General features: G+C 36.6%; 1 protein-coding gene across 7 annotated transcripts in view; it reads right to left on the reverse strand.

Moving 5' to 3' along the window:
• Positions 1 to 5,766: 5,766 nt before the first annotated feature.
• Positions 5,767 to 21,435, reverse strand: part of Suco (SUN domain containing ossification factor) — a 64,359-nt gene continuing 48,690 nt past the window's right edge. For 4 of the 7 annotated variants that reach the window (XM_032914647.1, XM_032914643.1, XM_032914648.1 and 1 more), the window contains 6 exons: positions 21,136 to 21,223; positions 15,825 to 15,929; positions 14,782 to 14,936; positions 14,230 to 14,321; positions 9,415 to 9,470; positions 5,767 to 7,728 (listed from right to left, as the gene is read on the reverse strand). In XM_032914647.1, the coding sequence (XP_032770538.1) occupies positions 7,285 to 7,728; positions 9,415 to 9,470; positions 14,230 to 14,321; positions 14,782 to 14,936; positions 15,825 to 15,929; positions 21,136 to 21,223 (940 nt within the window). In that variant the 3' untranslated portion in view covers positions 5,767 to 7,284. Of the gene's footprint in view, positions 7,729 to 9,414; positions 9,471 to 13,875; positions 13,974 to 14,229; positions 14,322 to 14,781; positions 14,937 to 15,824; positions 15,930 to 21,135; positions 21,224 to 21,435 lie in introns of all 7 variants that reach the window. The other 3 variants (XM_032914644.1, XM_032914646.1, XR_004389289.1) reach the window with 2 other exon arrangements.

Here is a 21,435-nt window from a genome sequence, read left to right on the forward strand (position 1 = left end):
TGAGACTGTTTTTATAGCTTATAGTACCCATAACAACAGAGTTCTGACCATACATAATACAGAAATGTAGGCAGAACTAGTCCCACTGAGAGGCTGATGACTGCCTTTCTAGTTCTGCTTGTTAAACACACTACTTAAATGTATAATTTCACAAGAAATGGCAGACAAGACATTTTCTACAGGTCCATACTTCCCTCTGAATCACTCAGAAAAGTCAGTTTACCAATTCTCCTAGAAAACTCCAAAGCATCCTTTTATGGAAGTTAGGGTTTACTTCTTTAACATTTATGAAGGTAAGTGGTTTCTGACAGATATCACTAGTGCAGCATTTTCCCAAGGTATCTATAAAACTACAAATATAAAGACTATGTGTACATGTATGTATATGTACATATATAATTCACACATGTATAGTTTATATATATGGGGGACATTTATATCTAAACCACATAATATACACGTGTGTATATTTCCCAAAAAAGCTATAAAATGACAAATATAAAAACTATGTATGCATAGTTTATATATAAATTATAAAAATACATACATATATACATTTTATACATATGTACACATATATAGTTTATAAAAGAATTATGAATATAAAAATTATATAGTTTATACATGTGTATATAGTTTATATAAAAACTATTATATATACATAGTTTATATATGTAAACTATAAACATAAAAACTATATGTATATATTGTAGTTTTATAGATATTTGGGGAAATGCTAGACACACACACACACACACACACACACACACACACACGGAGAGAGAGGAGGGGATGTAAGATGGGGCCTTATTGCCATCTAGGTGGGTAAAAACCATGAAACAAGATTATGTAAGGAAAAGACAAAAATTAAAATGTACCCTGTAATTCATGTATTACATGTCCAAGGACTCAGACAGAATACTAGTCAGGAGATAGAAGAGGCATCTTTGTCCTTGTCGTCTGCTTTTTGAAATTTTTTTCAAATACATTTCTATATGTATTAGATAGGGCCTGTCCCAGGAGGTAAGTGGACATGAAGTACACAAGATACTGCACTCTGTAATATATAGCCCGTACAATTAATAGAGATGAAAGCAGAGAAAGGAAGCCTGCAGTAATTCCTGAATAATGAAATTAAAAACAATTACATGTTTCATCGGTTCACAGTCATCAGTTAATATAGGCAGTAAAATAAAGGCATGGCTAGCCGAGGGAAAATGGTAAGCAAGAATAGTGGCTAAAGGCCTGAGAGCTAAACTAAGCCACACTCTTATGAGAAACACATGGTAAACAGTGAAGCCAAACACAATGCAAACAGCCACAGGGACCAGTTCTGGACACACCTTCTCTTGCACGGCGGAAATAAGAAATGTGCCTACAACCCACAGAGAAGGAAAAAGCGCTTTAAAGATGCAGGTGCAAATTCTGTCCAGGCAAACACTGCCCAGCGCACCAGCACCTTAGCCAACTGTGCCATGGGTACAGCTTGGAAGTTTTCTATGCAAATAGGAAGACAGAGGACAGGAAGAGTTCGAGAACCTGTAGCAGACAGCTAAGAAAGTCTACCACAGTCCCTCCCGCTGAATAGAACGTAGTAAGGTAAATTGTTCAAAATGCTTAAATCAAACCTTTCCCTTTTGCCCCTACTATTTAAAATTATGGTAAAAGGTATTAGGGAGAGAAACAGAAGGCCCCTCCCCACCAAGTCTACTTACTTAGTCTGAGGTAATGTCACTGATTTCAGTATTGAAGAATACAAGTGACATTTCATCCCACATTTGAGGTGTTCCAACAGGTGTGCTTTGTTTGCCTGAGTTTTTGAGACTGTGTGTTCCAGATAGTCTAAGACAGCAGACAAAGGCCAGCAGGCTCTATCAGACATAAGTGTCACTGAGTTCATGTGTTAACTTTCACATTTGATTTGTTATGAAAAAAATATAGCTTACCCTGGCCAACTAATACAGAGCCAATACATAATAACAGATTCAAAAGCCAAGTTGATTTCTCAAATAATGTTGGGGATTTGGTACTGAATAATGTATTGTTAAGGAATTCATTCCACAAGACAGAGCACAGAAAAGGTGCTAACTAGTTTGTTGTTCAAAATATTTTAATAAAATCTACTATGTATTCCAAACTAAGAAAAAACTTTCAGCAAAACAATTACTATGAAGATGTTTATTGTTTTGCTTTTTGATAGGGTCTTTATATAGTCCAGCCTCACCTCAAACTCACAGCAATTCTCTAACAGCCTGCCAACTGCTACGATTCTATCATGAGCCACTGTGGCCAACTCAGAGTGTCCATCTAGTACTAATCACTATTATTAATTATGGCCACTGTACAATTTCTAACTTATATAAAGGAAAGTAATGCCCACTAGCACTGCTTAGCACTGTTTGGCAAGTCCTAGTAAACTTGAAATAAAGGTAGAAGGAATATGAAATGAGATAAATGTGATATGGGTAAATTTCCTGGAAAAGAATCAACTGAGAAAATGGAATCCTGTAAGGTAAAATGAAGAAATGTTTAAATAAAACATGCCTTTTACCATACTATCAAAAAGTTATTAGAAAATATATTAGAAGTACCTCATTCATACAATATATAAAAGAACGAGAATTGCAAATTACAGTAATCCAAAGAAGAGAATTAGTTTCAAAAAGACTTGAACACTTCAAACACACAAACTTTTCTCTACATATTGATTTTTACATTTAATTAAAACAAAAATTCAAAGGGAAGTCTTAGGAATTTGACAAAATTAATTTCCTAATATAAATATATTCATTTAGATCTACAGACTATCACAAACATTTTTAGTTATAGTTATACACCAGTCATTAAGATAGTGAGCACAGAATACATTCTGGGTCAGACAGGCTTGAGAGGTGGTTCAGCAGTTAAGAGCACTTGCAGCTGTCAGAGGGCCCAGGTTTGGTTCCCAGCTCTCACACTGCATGGCTTATAACTACCTGTATCCAGCACCAGAGGATCCAATGCCTCTTCTGGCCTTTGCATATACTCTCATACTACACACACACACACACACACACACACACACACACACACACACACACACACACACACACACACACACACACACACACACACACACACACACAAAGTAAATCTTAAAATCAAAACAAAACCTAATAGACCCTATTCCTCATAAGAGAATGATCAAAACAAAACAGAAACCTGGGTGGAGTTTTCTGTGCAAAGAACCACTTGGTACCTGAGCTGCACCACACTAGTTGTGTCCAGCTCTGGCTACTAAAGAAGTACAATCATGGATACCATGAAAGCTAAAGAAATGCGGTCTCGGCTGAGTAAACCCAAGCTGTAGAGAAAGGTGGTTATAAATACTAGCTAAGACCATATGACCAGTTGTAGAAATGAGGCTTAAAATTGACAAGTGCTTCTGGTGTATTTTGTTAAGAATGTGTTGCAATAGTTATGTGTTCTGTCCTCAATTTATCATGGGAAGTAACATCAATTGGGAGAATTTCAATGGTTATCATATTTAAGATACTAAAATAATTCTTCAAGGGACATTGCCACCTAGTCTAAATTTATAATGCATTTGTGGTTTTATGATAGTGTTATCATGTTAAGTGTAATTATGACTTGGTTAAATACGTCAATACCTGCATGAAGTAACTATACATGAACTATACATGGAGTAAATAGTTCTATCATATTTAGGTGTAATGACCTAGTTATTGTTTTTATTTGGAAATCGATAACCATGACAAAAAGAGGTGACAAGGGGTTTACTTATGATAGCTATTCTTGGTTGTCAACTTGACTACAACCGGAATTAGCCAAAACTAAAAAATGGAGGAGCACATATGTTAGGGATTTTTTGTTTAATTTCAAGTGGGAAGATCCACTTCTAATCTGGATCTTTGAGGTGGGAAGACGTCTTTAAACTAGATCATTTGGGCTGGGAAAACCTACCTCCAATTTGGGCCATGCCTTCAGCTGAAAACCTGTTAGGACATGGAAGAAAAAGGCTTTTGCTCTTTGCCTGTTTGCTTTTCTCACGAGCAAGTCCATTCCTTCACTGGCATTTGGGCCTACTTCTTCAGGACGCCAGTGTATACTGAAGAGCAGCTAAGATATCCAGCTTTGTGGATTGAAGAACTGCTAGACAGCTGGAGAGATGGCTCAGTGGTTAAGAGCACTGACTGCTCTTCCAGAGGTCCTGAGTTCAATTCCCAGCAACCACATGGTGGCTCACAACCATCTGTAATGGAATCCGACACCCTCTTCTGGTATGTCTTATAACGTCAACAGTGTAATTACATATACGTACAGTGTACTTACATTAAAAAAAGAAAAAAAAAACTAAATAAACGAAGAACTGCTAGATTCTTGAACCTTCTATTCATAGGCAGCCATTGTTAGATTAGCTGGTCTTCAGACTGTAAGTCATTCTAAGAAACCCCAAAATACAGAGAGAGATTCATTTGATAAGTTCTAGTACTCTAGAGAACCCTAATAGTCATGTAAGGATGTAAGATAAATATCTTTATTCTAGGAAAATACATGAATTTATTTAAGGTGGCGGGGTTATGATGTCCTAACATGTTCATCTACCAAATGTGTTATATATACACATACTCCTATATACCTATAATATATACTACATATATATGTACGTATGTATATGTATGCAGACATATATGTAAACGTATATAAATAAACTAAAAATATTAACAACTGGTAAATACAGGTAATGGTGTTCTAGTGTTCAACTTTTCTATAATTCTGAATCTCTCCAATTACCAGGTGAATAAAAGCATTTTTTAATGTCTGTGTTCAAATTGGACACGTGTATTAAACTAAAAATGTCAACGTAAGGCTCAAGCACAGTAACTTGAAATCCAGAATGAAAAGCCGAGGCTGCTGGGGTGAAGATAGGGTGGACAGAGAAAGGTGTTAAGGGTGGGGTTTGTGTGTGTGTAAGGGGGGAAGAAAACGTGTGTACAAGCTTTATAAAAGCTAATTCCTCAAGTCATACGCACATGTAAACCTCCATAGATACATTAAGAATCCAAAGAACTGACTTTGCTTGAGTTGAGTAAGTTTTATTTCATTCTAGTTTAATATTTTACTTAACACTATAAATAAAATAAGGTTGGCTGCCATGGAATGTTGAAAATCTTTTATTTATATACAGGTTTGAGTATGTCTTACCTGAAACACTTGGGGAAAATGTTTGAAGACTTTTTGATTTTGTTAATAGTATTTGTTGGTTAGGCATCCTTATTTCCAAAATCTAAAATCCAAAAGTGCTTCGCCTCTAAAAATCAAAATCCTCTAAAAACTGAGCAGTAATTAAAAAATTCAGGATTTTACAGCCCTCAGATTTTGCTTGTTATTTTTTAAAAACACAAATTGGCAAGAATTTTCACTCATTAAAGGTTTGAGTTTTTTGTTTTTTAGTTTTTTTTCCTCTTACATGTTATTATAATCTGGAGGAGAAATAAAACTCGGACTAAAGCTGCAATTCTCTAGGTAGATATGCACTTTACTAAGCATCAGAGCTGTGTGTGGAGAGTGACTATCAGTGAGTACAATGCTCTGGTCAAAGAGTAGACTGTGGGTGCCTGAAATGGGAGCAAGGCTGCTGCGTTTAGCCTGAAAGGTGCCAAAAAAAACAAACCAAACTGAACCGAACCGAACCGAACCCCCTAACCTAGGATCAGGAGTTAGTAATACATGTTTGCTACCTTTAAAGGACAGAAGAGCCAATAATTAATAAAGACAAGTGTTCAGATTTATTTGGAAATTCACAGTTTCTAATGGTACTACAGCTCTGTAGTTACATATTTAAAACCCTCTTTTCACAACACACAGTGACTTCCCACTCTGGCTCTGCTGGCGTCTGGACTTCAAGGGCCTGCTGTACCACCAGGCCCTATTGCTCTGAATGGCTAATTGTGCAGACTGGAAGGGGGAAAATTCATTTCCTAAAACGTACTGTTCACCTAAAGCAGCAACTTAAAGAAAAAGGCCTTAAATAAATCACATTACAAACAACACCAAAAAAGGTATTAGACAAATTTAAAAACAATTATTAACAAAAGTGCTCAATAAGTTATAACTTAAATTTTACAACACAAAATGGTCAATTCTCTCAAAAACACATTTCACTTTCACTCATCCCTGTACAATCCACACATCAAGAAATCAATTTACTCAGACAGACACTGCCAATTACTTAAGGGGGGGAAAAAAAAACAAAAAGTAAATGAAGACAGACGCTGACAACCACATACACACATATCTGCACATTGTAGCCAACAAAAGCAAACACAAAGGAATCATAATCCTACTAGACTTCACCAATTAGACTGAATCAGGCCTGACGTGCTCACTGGCTGGCTGTGACTATGTACAAAGGCAGTGAGTGACTGGACCATGAAAACATGGTCTTGGTGATGTGAAAATTTGGAGGATTAGTGTTTACTGTGAACATTTAGAATGCAATGTAAAGAAATCATCACAAATACTTAAGTGTGTTTAAAGGTGAATTTATAATAAATTTGTTTCAAATACCTGTCATTTTCAAGAAAATATCTTACCATTTTACTGAGTTAAAAACTCAGGGAAAAAAGCATAACCCAATCCAACTAAATTAAATGAGACCCAGGGTGAAATCATCACCTTTTATCTGAAAGGCCGTTAGAAACTTCAGCAAGTGTTTATTCCAGTGAGACTACTGAGCGATTCTAAGTTGGAAGTCTTTAGGATCTTTATGCAAATGACCCACGTTGCTGGGCTTCAGGCATGGACCACCTTAAAGCTTTGTAGTGTTGCAGCTTCAAAAACCTAATAAAGTTACAAAACAAATCAACTGACAGAAAAAGTTCTCCCTCCTCTTCCAGTGGCATTATAAATAGACAAAAGGCACATAAATATGGGAAGGTGCAAGAAACGGGAACCAAGCTGAAGGGAGAGGTTTAGGCTTTCATTCCTATCCACCCAAGGAACTGGGCTTCCAAATTACTTTTGTCCCAGTAATTCTCTGTGAAAACACATCTTTATAAAATGTCTATCATCATCCTCATAGGAAGAGATCAGCCTCGTAAAACTGCAGTTCATCAGCAAGATTGACACAATCCTGTCTACTTTTTTAAAAGGCAAAATAAAAAAAACATAATTTCTGAATACTTTCCCCAATATTTTATCCCTCCCCCTGAACCCTTCAAATACCACAGGCTGTTCTTCAAAGAACAACAAAAAGTCCTCAGTATAAATGTTCAGCTCCTTTTAGATATGTCCCGAGACTGCTGTAACCCCAAATGCTCCCACGGTGATCTCCTTGTTTCCTTTGATTATGTCATGCAGGCTCGGCAATGACCCCGACTTAGTCTGTATAAGAGCTTTTATTAACTTTCCTTGGTCTTGGACTTTAGATCGCCTTCGTTTTAAAGCCCTCTTCTCAGTTTTTGTCTTTTGGGTCTGTCCATTGCACAAACTTGTACAAGCGGAAATGCCACAAAAATAGGACTCTTCTGACTGTGATGAAGTTTCTGAGCTTCCCTCAGACGGAGGGCCCTTGTAAGAAGAGTGATAAACTTCTCCCATACTAGAAAAATCTCTCTGGTTCGTAAAGGGCTTTCTTCCTTTTATATCTCCATTGGCTATAGGGTGCAATGGATCTGCAGGCTTTATTGTCTCAATTTTTTCAGTTTTGTACTTGCAACGTTTCTTCTATAACAGAAATAAAAGCACAGAAATTACTCCTCCTTATTAAGGATTTAAGAGGAAAGTAGCATTGCCTATGAGAAGTAAAACAAGTATTTCTCTCTCTCTCTCTCTCCCTCTCTCTCTCTCGCTCTCTCTCTCTCTCTCTCACACGCACGCGCACAAGTGCATATGTGCACGCACTTCTGTAAATAGTATGGCTGACATTCCCCTTTGCAAATGCTACTCAACTCAAAGTTTCAATACCTTACAGCAACTTGTGCATACAGTTAGGAAGAGACAGCTAATATCTGAATACCTGTGTCAGATGCTATACTGGTTGCTTTTATATTTGTTAACCCTGAGAGGTTTGCTCTTGGCTCCTACATGAAAAAATTTTTTTAGAGATTTGGCTCCCTGCCTAAATTACAAAATAGCAAATATTGAAGTTAGGATTAAAGCCAATGCTATTTTGCACTAATATGAAATCCTCTTACTACAGACAATTATTGCTAATCAAAATAAGTATTATAAAAACAAATATTATATAATTTAAGGTAAGAAAATCAGACTATAGCCAAGGGGGAAAAATTCTAGGAAGGTACAAAGCAGTGCTTACTATCTAATGGGACATCTAAGTACAGCCTCTGTCTGTGTTCTCATGTTTTGTTTTGTTTTGTTTTGTTTTTTTCTTTTTTTCGGAGCTGGGGACCGAACCCAGGGCCTTGTGCTTGCTAGGCAAGCGCTCTACCACTGAGCTAAATCCCCAACCCCTTGTCCTCATGTTTTAAACAGAGATATCATCGCTGTTTGGTTGTAAAGAGGATTATATGAACAATACTCACACTGTCCCTGGCATGCATGAGAAGAATGACTATCATCCAAGGATCAGCACATTTTTTTTCTTTAAAGGGTTGAATAATATTTAAAGCTTTGCAGCCTTGTGAGTGTCTCTTTAATGAATTCTTGGTTTTATTCTGTAATCCTTTAAAAATAGGAATATACTTCTTGGCTCCTATTTCGTACAAAATAGACCACACTTTGATGACTCCTCTAAACATTTATTTATACCTTATCACCACTGAAAATGAACATATGGGAACTGGGAATACAATTCAGCTAGTAAAGTGATGTAGCCCCAGGTTTGACCCTGAGTACCGCATAAAACTGGACGGGGATGTCTGCCTGCAACACCTATACTCAGAAGGTTCAAACAGAGGCTCAAAGTCATTTCCAGGATGCAGCAAGTTTAGGCATCCTGGCATACATAAGACTTTATCTGGAACAGGGGCAGGGGATGGGGAGAAGAAAATCAAAATTCTGGTTGGGTAGGATGGCTCCCGTCTATTATCCCAGCCCTCCGAAGACTGAAGCAGGAGGACCAAAGAGTTTGATACCAGTCAGGGCTGCATACTGTAGTCCAGGCAAGCCTAACCTTGTCTCTAAATAACAAAAAGCAGGGCCAGCAAGATGGCTTAGCAGGAAAGGACACTTAGTGCTAAGTACTCACAGGGTAGAGTAGTAACTCCTACAAGTTACCCTTTCTCCACTCACACACTAAATAAATAAAAACAACAACTACTCAAAACAACTAAAAAGAAAAATAAAAAATTAAAATAAAATGTCAAGGAATACGCATTAATGGTTCAGTATTTGTTTTTCATTTACTACCACACAGCTTACAATAGACTTGGGAAAGAAAAAGAATATTACCTTTTTCTCTGGAGAGAACTTGAGGGGTTCTACGATGTACAAATCATTCGGGTCTACTATAAGTAAAGAAAAGGGGTGTAAAATGAAAAGTGGATTATGCTATGACTAAATACCCAAAACAATATTAGTGATTGTTAATGAAAGGATGCCAGGTATCAGGATAACTATCATTTCTACACTGAAAATTAGTAAGCCAGATGGTGGGCTCTGAATTTGAGTTTGGTTAAAGTTATTTAAAGATTGGTCATCGACCCTGAAGACAACCAACATTCACACGTGCACCTCCATTTTACATTTTGAATGAACAATTATCAATTGAAGGGTCATTCTCTGGGACCAGACTCATTCCCCACCTGAGGAGAGAAATGGCATTACTGGGCAAACCAGCACCACGTCTACACGAAGTCCTACAGATGGAATCAGACAGGAGCACTCATGATGTTAGAATCACAGACACCAATGAGAAGAACATAGAGTGACATCTATAGCTCTAATTAACACTATTAACTCTAAAATACAGAAATAGTTTGAACATGGTACATGTGACCACAAACTCACGAAAAAATATTCTGATGTGACCAGGAAATCAGATCTATAGATTCACTTCTGAGTTTTAAAAATTCTTTTACTCAAAAGCACATTTATTTGGAGATCCTACCTTTCCCTCCAATGACAAGAACAGATCTCTAAAAAGAGCTATTGAACTTCAGCCCTATGCAACTTGTACTATGACAGACTAATTTATCATAAAACAATATATCCAGAATCTTATTAATAACATGACCCAATCAATTACAGCTTGCATTATTACTCTGATCTCAAACATGGGCAATAAAGACACTGTATTTAAGTGTGTTGAAATATTAAAAAGCTGGAAAGTATCTCAAGATATACAAAATAAGACTTAAAACAAACATCTCCTAGGGACAAAAATTGTGCTAAGTAAAATTTAAAACTCAATGGATAAATTTAAGAACAGATTAGATATAGCTTTAGACTCTGTGGCTTAGGAAAAAAACAAGCACTGAAAAATATATAAGGAAGCGAAAGCGGATTGGATTAATAGCATGCACTGCTTCCTCGAGGCCTGAGTTTGTTCCCAGCACCTGTGCTGGCAGCTCAGAGATTGGAGCTCCAGGGATGAGCTGGCTTCCAAGGCACTTGCATGTACGTTCTCATAGTCACACATATGTGATTTTAAAAGAAAAAGACAAACTTTAAAAGACAAAGAGGATACATGAAAATGTATAATAAATTTATGAAATTTGAGATTTAAGAAATTGAGGAATCTAGATAGGTAATAAACTGTCAGCTACAACTTTCCATTACTTAAAAGACATCTATCTAGAGATCTACAGAGCCCAACAAATCTAACACGGGATTAAAGAAAATAAAAATAATAGATCAAGGGGCTGGTGGGGTAACACACACCTCTAATGCCAGCAAAGGCAGGTGGATCTCTGAGAACCATGAGACCAGCCTGATCTGACCTACACAGTTGACACAGTCAGTTCCAGAACCAACAGGGCTACAGAGAGAGATCTTGTCTCCCAAAAAAAAAAAAAAAAAAAAAAAAAAAAAAAAAAAAAAAAAAAAAAAGCAATTCAGAGGTTTGGAGATATAATGGCATATGAAAGATCTTAGGAAAAGATTTAAGACATACCAAATATGTGCAGGCAAATTTTAAAAAATATATATATTACATACAAGCAACACCTTGCATTAGAATTAAGCAGAAAAACTAAAATTGAGATAAAACAACATAAAAATGAATATAAAGAAAACATGTAAATTAAACAGGATAAGCAGGGCTAGAGAGATGTCTCAGTGGTTAAGAGCACTGACTGTTCTTCCAGAAGTCCTGAGTTCAATTCCCAGCAACCACATGGTGGCTCACAACCATCTATAATGGGATCTGATGCCCTCTTCTGGTGTGTCTGAAGACAGCTACAGTGTACTTATATATAATAAATAAATAAATCTTTAAAAAAAAAAACAAAACAGGATAGGCAAAGGCTTTAATAAGATCATTATATTGGTTCTGAAAGAGGCAAAAATGCTTCTTTAGACTATAAAACTAGGGGAAAAACAATAGTTTTAGAACTCTGGACATCACAAAAACTTCCTAGATAGGACATAGAAAGTACAGACAACGAAACAAAATGGTGAAAACACTATGTGCCAGAAAGGAAGAAAAGCCATGTAAATCGTGGATTATATTTACTTTTATATGCTAGTATATGTGTAGTTATATGTGCACATGTTTATCCATTTATGTACTTGTGGAAATATGTACATCTATATATGTGTACACACACACAAACACGATTGGAGAAATGCAAATCAAAGTCACAGTAGGCTATCCCGCAGACACTAGAATAGCTATTATTAGTAGGAGAAACAAAATCTAACCTGCATTCGGCTATGGAAACAATGCAACACTGTTGCTAGGCTTGTAAAGCAGTACAGTAACTTGGAAAATATGGAGATGGCTCAGAGAAAAACAATACTGTCACATGACCTAGCTATCCCTTTTCAGTTATATATGCAGAAGGACGGACAGTAGGACTGTCAGAGGTGTTTGTACACCCAGGCTCACAGCTGTATTACTTAAAACAGCATAGAAGAGACGCGACTTAAATTTCATCAAAAGCTGAACAGAAGGCTGATTGGGAAAGGCACCTGCTACCAAGGCTGACTGTGTTTGATTCCTAGGACCCACAAAGTCCATGGCAGAAGGAGAGAAGTGACTCCCAAAGTTGTCTCCTCCCCTCCATGTGCAGCTATTCACACACACACACTATTTTTTTTAATGGAGAAAGAAAATGTGCATTATATGCACAAAACAGACTCAGCTTTAAAAAGGAAATCTATTGCACACTATAACATGAATGAACCCTAAAGATATATAAAATAAAACATGCACAGAAAGACAAAGACTGCATAATTCCATAGATACAGATAATTTAAAAGTTAAATTCAAAGAAAAAAATACAATAATATTTAGGAGGTGTTAGATAGAGTAGAGAAAGATTTATAGACAATAGACATAGTTTTCAGATTTTCAAGATGAAAATATTCTGAAGATCTGTTTCACAACAATATGAACTTATTTAATATTACTGAATTGAATTTCACACTAAAAACATGGCTAAAATGATAAAATTTTAAGTTGTTGTTTAAAAAAAGAATCTGACATGGTTCCTTCGTTCTAAGAACTGAAAAAAGCAACAAAGTGGGAAAATTTAAGGTAGACAAGAAAACTACTCCAAGAAGAGCTTTAATTTTGAAAGGAAGGAAAAAAGGAAGGAAGGAAGGAAGGAAGGAAGGAAGGAAGGAAGGAAGGAAGGAAGGAAGGAGAGAATGACAGAATCAGGACTGAAGCCACTTCCTTCTACTTACTGTCGTCCCCTATTGTCCTCAGCTTTCTTTAAAAGCAAGGTCAAGTCAAGATCACATCATTGTCTAAAACAGAAGCAGTTCTATTATGGGGGGGGGGGGAGCCTATTCTATTTGTCTTTAAAGAGTTAGAGGAAAAATAAAATATATTAGTTCACTTAATTTAAAATAAGAGTAGAACTGATAAAAACAAGAACAATCTCAACATATCTCACAACTACATGAATATACCTCAAAGAAGAAATGCATACACACCAATCAGAATGACTACAAGGCCCAAATTACTAACTGTTTACTAGGATGTAGAACACCTGACAAAGCCTGAGGGAAGCACAAAGCTGATGGAGGTGATTCACAGAACACTGTGTTGGTGTTCACTGAGGGTGCCACACATGCTATGCTATGACCCAGCATGCCCACTTCCACTTCTATTGGCTGATGCATGCATATCTTAAAGACATGTGGTAGCCGGAATGAAAGCAGTCCGCAGGTAAACGTGTTAATGTGTAGCATCTGCACAGTGGAATACTGTACTAGAATTAGAGTAAAAGGCATGGTGACTCACACTCAGTGGATGTGAAAATACTGCCTACACTAGGAGAGGAAAGCACACAGCACAGTTTTTGACGTGCTAGACTGCATTCTACTTTTTAATTAGGACGTGGGTTACCCAGGCATACTGAGTTTGTAAAAATCCTCTAAGTTTAGTAAAGGCATATGGAGTGAAAGCTTACACTAGTGAAACTCAGGAAAGACTATTTGAAGGACATAATAACAGAAACATTTGGCTTAATTACTAAAATCCTAAAGAAAGGGAAAATAGCTAGTAATTTAGAAAGCACCCTTAAATGAAATATATAATTATCTTATTGCTGCTATAAGAATAAATTTTTAAGTTTCTTAATAAACACTAATTACAAAGGAACTAAAATAGGAAAATAGTCACTCAGTATACATCTATTTATCCAAATGTTAACATGTCTTGACTGGAACCCAATTACAAACTCTGGGACTATGAAAGTGCCTCGAAAGTCCTAAACTAGAGATAAAAAAGGGTCCTACCTGCACAAGAAGAGGAGGCAGAAAAGCACAGGATGCTATGAGAGCACATTGAGCATTCAGGTTTTCCATAGCTGTTGAACTTTCTCAAACATCCCTTTCTAAAAAGAAATACTTCTAAACAGGAGCATGTGCAAACAGAACTACTCATTGCTACTCAACACTAAGTCCCCCTCCCCACCCTCTGGGCTTTCACAGGAACAAAGAGTTTTAAAGCATGAAAACGATAAAGTGGCTTTTTCTAGCACAAACACAAAGATAACTGGTTCATTTTTCAGTTGCAGATGAAAACACAGCATGTATATTACATTTATTCCAGAAGCAGTTTATACACGTAGATCATACATAAAAATCTACCTTCTTTGCCAGTAAACTGCAAAGACTTGGATCTGATGAGGGGAAATGAGGTTCTTCTTTTCAAATTCATGTCATCATAGGAGGAAAAACACCTAATATATTAAGAAAACGACATTGCACGTGAGTATATGGGATCTGACTTACTGTGTAACCTATTTAGATGGATGACTTGAGACCTGCATAACATGTGGTACAAGCCTAAATTAGCACAATTATTGCTAATATAAAATAAATCTTCTCTAAAAATCTAATCTTACAATGTTACTTCTCTTCCACCTTTGAATGCCACATTTGAACATCTTTCTCAACCAAATAATTCGAAGGTTTGATGCATTTATTATCAGTTTCTCTTGATTATTCAATAGCACTATCACCATGTATGGTTACCATCTTGCTACAAGGATGTTTTTAATATTTTGACTCCATCTTGCTACAAGGATGTTTTAAATATTTTGGCTTCATGTCCCTTTATCTGCTCAGCATTTCTTTGAGAAAAACAAAATAAAAAACAGTGGTGAAAAAAAGAAGAATATTGTGTAATGTTAACCTTACCTTTTAGGGCTTGGGTACTGATTACTTTTAGGAAGTTTTGAAGTGTAATCTCCATCAAATTGAGAAGTATTTCGACAACGTTGCATACAGAGCATCAGTCCCAAGACCACACATAGAACCAAAGACATGACAAGGTAACTCTGACGATCTGAAACCTGAAAAGATAAACATAATTTTAACCATAACCTACTTTAAAGAGTAGACAGTGGAACCTAAAATTCAAACAAGTAATTTTAAACAGACAAGGTGCTCCAAAACCCTAAGGGCAGAGCATGCTGCTTGAAAACAAACTATAGACACTTGTTTTTCTGCTTTCTCCCCATCTAATTCTTTCTTGAAATATAACCGTAGTACAGTAAGCGTAGTTAAGCCTTAGACTTAAGCTCCCCACCTACCATTCTGCTGCTATGCACTCTCCTCCTTAGGGAGAGTATGCTAACACAGACTTCCTCACTGTACACAACTGAACTTCTTACCACTCAGTTATCAAACCCCTCAAATTCAACCTCACGTACCCGATATTTCATTAAGGCTTATTTTTCTACCTCTTTAAATATATACTTAATTCAATTAACCTCCTACTGTTTTCTACTTCTAAAGTCTTAGTTAACTTCACCCAAGTTACTGCAACTGCCTCCTCCCTTCTTGTTTCTGCTCTTGTCCTTGAACAGACAATTCTCAGCAAGGTAGCAAAAGGAATTTTTCAACATATTAAACATTGTTGAAATGATCCAGATTTCTTTGCTTAGTAATTTCCAATGATTTTCAATGTTCAGAATAAAACTCAAACTAAATTCCTTTTCCAAAAGAATTAACATAATACCTGCCTTATAGCAAGACCAAATCATGAAAACCATGCTTTACAAAACTCAACAACACAGTTCCCAAACAATAAAATAATGCATTTTGGTGTTTTAAAAAAGTTCTATATAAGTAACAGTTCTGTTTGGTTTAAGCTTTGAGCTATCAAGTTCATATTTATAAGCTTGCCCTTCTGACAACCTTCCTAGGAGCACTGTCTTTCCAGGTAATTGAACAATTACCTCCCGATTTAATTCTGCTACAGTTGCTGATAAGTTTGAAACAATCTGTGTCATGTTGGTCAGTTGTGCCTGCAGCAAGTGGATGGCTTCAGTTTGCCGCTGATCCTAGAACAAAAGATAATTTTTCTTTATATTCCACCTGCACATTAACTAAATTATAAATTTAAGTAAAATGTGTAATTTGGAAAAACCACTAAGGTCTTTCAAAATGTCTTTTTACAAAGACTGTAATGGGGAAATATACAACCTTGATGGAAAGTTTTTTAAAAAATCAGAAAATATATAAGAATCTGAGGGTAATGCAAATCAAAACAACCCTGAGATTCCACCTCACACCAGTCAGAATGGCTAAGATCAAAAACTCAGGTGACAACAGATGCTGGCAAGGATGTGGAGAAAGAGGAACACTCCTCCATTGTTGGTGGGATTGCAAACTGGTAAAATCATTCTGGAAATCAGTCTGGAGGTTCCTCAGAAAACTGGACATTACACTACCTGAGGACCCAGCTATATCTCTCCTGGGCATATACCCAAAAGATGCTCCAGCATACAACAAAGACACATGCTCCACTATGTTCATAGCAGCCTTATTTATAATAGCCAGAAGCTGGAAAGAACCCAGATGCCCTTCAACAGAGGAATGGATACAGAAAATTTGGTACATGTACACAATGGAATACTACTCAGCTATCAAAAACAATGACTTCATGAAATTCATAGACAAATGGAATGAACTAGAAAATATCATCCTGAGCGAGGTAACCCAATTGCAGAAAAACACACATGGTATGCACTCATTGATAAGTGGCTATTAGCCCAAAAGCTCAAATTACCCAAGATACAATCCACAGACCACATGAAGCTCAAGAAGAAGGAAGACCAAAATGTGGATGCTTCACTCCTTCTTAAAAGGGGGAACAAAAATATTCATAGGAGAGGATATGGAGGCAAAGTTTGGAGCAGAGGCTGAAGGAATAGCCATTCAGAGTCTGCCCCACATGTGGCCCATATATATACAGCCACCAAAACTAGATAAGATTGATGAAGCTAAGAAGTGCATGCTGACAGGAACCAGATATAGATGTTTCCTTAGAGACACAGCCAGATTATGTCAAATACAGAGGCGAATGCTAGCAGCAAACCACTGAACTGAGAATGGGACCTCCTTTGGGGGAATTAGAGGAAGGATTGAAAGAGCTGAAGGAGCCTGCAATGATGGGGAGGGGAACACCCTTATAGAAGAGGGGGAGGGGGCTTATGAACAGGAAACCGGGGAAGGGAATAACATTTGAATTGTAAATAAAGAAATATCCAATTAAAAAAAAATCTGGGATTGTGCTAAATCCTCCCCTCAAAAGGAACTATTCTGCCACTTCCTGCCAGGATGTTAATAGAAGCTAATGAACTGCTTTTAAATTTAGTACTAAACTATTGTATCACCTGATATATACATGATGCTTCTCTGACCAAGTGTTTTCAAAGCAAGCAGACAATAGAAAGACATGCTGAAACTTTTCTGAAGTTAGTTTCCAGTATAAGGTATTTTAATATAAAAAATTTATAATCTTTCCTTTCATAGCAAAATACAATGGAATGCAGGAAGTCGTACCCATGTCATCTAATGGATGCTACATTACTACCAATGAAAAGAAGGTTACCAAAGCCACTTCATTGCGTATTAGGCAAATGGTACTAAAATTTGAGTCTACTAATAAATCAAAGGAAGAAAGAAAAAGGAAGAAATCTGAGAACTTGAAAACTCTAACTTAAGACCTGATAGAAACTACATAACACTTTATTATTCTAGCTCTAAGATCAAAAAAGAACTGAGTGTAAGGGAAGAAGGGTATATAAAACTAACAATGGGGTTTATTACTGAAAACTGTTAGTTCTAATATAGTTTACCTTTTAAAAATGCTAAGTTAATGATTTATTAAATCACTTCTTTTGAAAGCCAACTCATAAACAACACTAATCTGCCTGTGACAGTTAAAAACAACTAAAGAAAATCTTAAACTGGTTGACACTCTTAATGCATTTGTCAAAATTACAAGAACATGAAAAGTACGTATATAGGTCTTTGAGACATCAGATTCAGATACTATATATAAAGCAGAGAGAAAATAAAGGTGATATCAGTTTAAAGCTCAAAATATTTCTTGATTATAATAGAACACACATCATATTTAAAAGTGTAATACTGGAATTTTTTTCGTTAAGACTAAGGAGTGAACTTATTACTAGTCATATTGTTATCATCTGGACAAGCAATAAATAAACAGAAAAAGATGGAATGATCAAAGAGAAGTAAAGCCGTTCTTTCTATAATCAACAAGAGTATACTACAGAAAAAGTACAACAAAACATTTTGCAGTTTTATCAAGTTGTAGAAAGGTTGTATACACACAATGCAATATTCAATGTTTAAATATTTTTCTAGATATGACATCAATAGCTAGATAACTTCCCAAGCATTGACATCATATCCAAGTTCCATCATTAGCTATCAGAGAAAAATGGAAATAAGCATTACTTTTGCTACTAATATTTTACAAAATCAACAAATATTACCATCAAGAGTAACATGTAAATCAGATGAGCCATTATGCAGAATAGTATTAAATTACTCTAAAAGTTAAAACAGACTTTTCATATCACCCAGCAATTTTAATACTGGGTATGTAGTCAGAGGAGATAAAACAATATCCAGTATTTATGGCAGAATTATTCACAATAGATAATATATTATGTCATCAATTCCTATGCCTTTCAGTGAAGGAATGGACAAGAACCAAAAAACGGTGGTACATTTATGCAATGGATACTATTCTGCCATTTAAAAAAAAAAAGAATAAAATGTTGCTGCTTGGAGCAATGTGGACCAATATGAAGGCTATTACTTCAAGTGAAATGAACACACACAGACATGGACCATATATTCTCAGCCATTTGCAGAAAACTATTAAGGACAGCAAGGTGAAAAAATGGAAAGAAGTTCAACAAGAGGCACCACAGTAGCATACAACAACATTATCTTCTACTTCTCTAGTATAGTGGAAAACTACCGGTTAAAACTCTTCCGTTGCTAGTGGGATTGCAAACTGGAAGTCAATCTGGCAGTTGCTCAGAAAATTGGAAACAGTTCTACCTGAAGACCTAGCTATACCACTCCTGGGAATATACCCAAAAGATGCCCCACCTGCCACAAAGACACATGCTCCACTATGTTCACAGCAGCCTTATTCATAATAGCCAGAAGCTGGAAAAAAGTCAGATGTCTCACAATGGAAGAATGAATACAGAAAATGTGATTCATTTACAAAATGTAATATTCTTCAGCTATTAAGAATGAGGACGTCGGGGCTGGAGAGATGGCTCAGTGGTTAAGAGCACTGACTGCTCTTCCGGAGGTCCTGAGTTCAAGTCCCAGCAACCACATGGTGGCTCACAACCATCTGTTATGGGATCTGATGACCTCTTCTGGTGTATCTGAAGACAGCTACAGTGTACTCATATACATTAAATAAATAAATTAAAAAAAAAAAAAAAGAATGAGGATGTTCTAAATTTTGCAGGCAAATGGATGGAACTAGAAAATATCATCCTGAGTAAAGTAACCTAGACCCAAAAGGATATGCATGGTATATATTCACTGATAAGTGGATTATTAGTCAAAAGCACAGAAAACCTAGGATAAAACCCACAGACCATAAGAAGTGTAAAAAGTAAAAAGGCCCAAGAGAGGATGCTTCAATCCCAACAGAACAGGGAAGAAAATAATCACGGGAAGCAAAGGAAGGGACCTGGGTGGGACAGGAGGGAGGGAAGGGAAAAGGAGGCAGGATCAGGTATGGGGGGGTATCAGGAGGGCAGAAGAGAAGCCCAGAGGGTCAGGAGAATGAATGGAAATATGCAGCCTAGGTGGATAGGAGGTGGGAACCCTCTAGAAAGTACCAGAGACCAGGAGGTGAGAGACTCTCAGGACTCAAATGGGGATGATCTTAGCCAAAATGCCCAACAATGGGGAGAGGGAACTTGAAGAGGTCACCTCCAGTAGACAGACAGGGCCTCAAGTGGAGGGAAGAAGTTGCTAAGTCAAAATGTCTGACCTGGAACTGTTCCTGTTTAAAAGAACTGCAGGGACAAAACTGGAGAAGAGACTAAAGACAGGAGCCTAGCATGGCTGTCCTCTGAGAGCCCCAGCCAGCAGCTGGCTGAGACAGGTGTGGATACTTATACCCAACCATTAGACTGAAGGCGGGAGCCCCTATGGTTGAATTAGGGGAAGGCGACAGCATAAGAAGACAGCAGTCTCAACCTGGGACCCTGGGGCACCCAGAGACCCAGCCAGCACCCAGGCAGCTACATGAGCTGATGTGAGGCCCCAGCACATACATACGAGAGGACTGCCTGGTCTGCCTCGGAGGGAGAAGATGCACCTAATCCACAAAAGAGAGGGGAGGCCTTGTTGGGGGAAATGAAGGGAGGTAAGGGGGAGGGGGAGTTAGGATAGGGAACTGTGGAAGGGGGACTGAAGGGGCAAAGACTGGAATATAAAACAAATAAATAAATAAATAAATAAATAAATAAATAAATAAATAAATAAACAAATAAATTTTTTTAAAAAAAAAAATCCAGTAACATCAAAAAAGTGTCCAAACAGAGGTCCCATAAGGGAAGGATTATCAGGCTGATAGAGGCATTAATATTTAAGTAGGAAGATACAGGTTGGCATAAAAGGGACACCAGGGAAACGAGAAGCTGGTTAGGCTGTTAAAACCCTAGGAAATACATGGGCTAGCACTCTACAAATCTGATGAGAAAACTAGAGAAAACTACCAATAATTACATAAAAATAGTAACTGCGCACATACTTCTGTGAGTAACTACAGAGAGAAGAAATAATTGTATTCCACAAAAGAATACATGTGTACTCATGCATAAAAATACTTATATAGTTACCATAAAGTAAATATTAAATATTCACACAAAACAAACCACCATCTATTTTAAATGTACGAAATGGGTATACATGATATTGGAGAAGCTACATTTCAGCACTGTCTAAAAAATATGTAAAATATCCTTAAAATTACATTATCTAAGTAATAAGTGTCATTAAAAAGAATTTTGTTGTAGTCTTCGCTGATTAACAAAATCAGAAATAAAAAAATAAAATTGATTTTTATTATCATCTAAAAATTTATGATATACTTGAAATCAGAGTATACTATTAATTACAATATATCCCACAAAGATGAGTATCATGTAGCAGTGTGAAAAGTACATGGACAATAAAGAAGAAACCAACCTGCTCTTCTGCTATCCGTGAAGTATTCTGAAGCTTAACTATTGTTTTATTGAAAGCCTTTTGCATTTCTTCCATTTGTTTTCGGTACCTACAAAGTAAGAATTGCTTTAAATCCACTTTCTCATTCATTACATACTGGAAAAATAATTCTGATTTTGAGATTAAAAAATCTGCTTTTTCTTAAAATGACCTACCTATTCAGGATTGAGCAATAGGGCAACACATACAAAAGGTATAACAGATCCTGAACATCAAGAAAAATGAAGCTGGACATGCTAGCACAGGCCTATAGTCCCAGGT

This window comes from Rattus rattus, chromosome 10, assembly GCF_011064425.1.
Source record: "Rattus rattus isolate New Zealand chromosome 10, Rrattus_CSIRO_v1, whole genome shotgun sequence".
In the NCBI taxonomy this organism is placed as follows: Eukaryota; Metazoa; Chordata; class Mammalia; order Rodentia; family Muridae; genus Rattus; species Rattus rattus.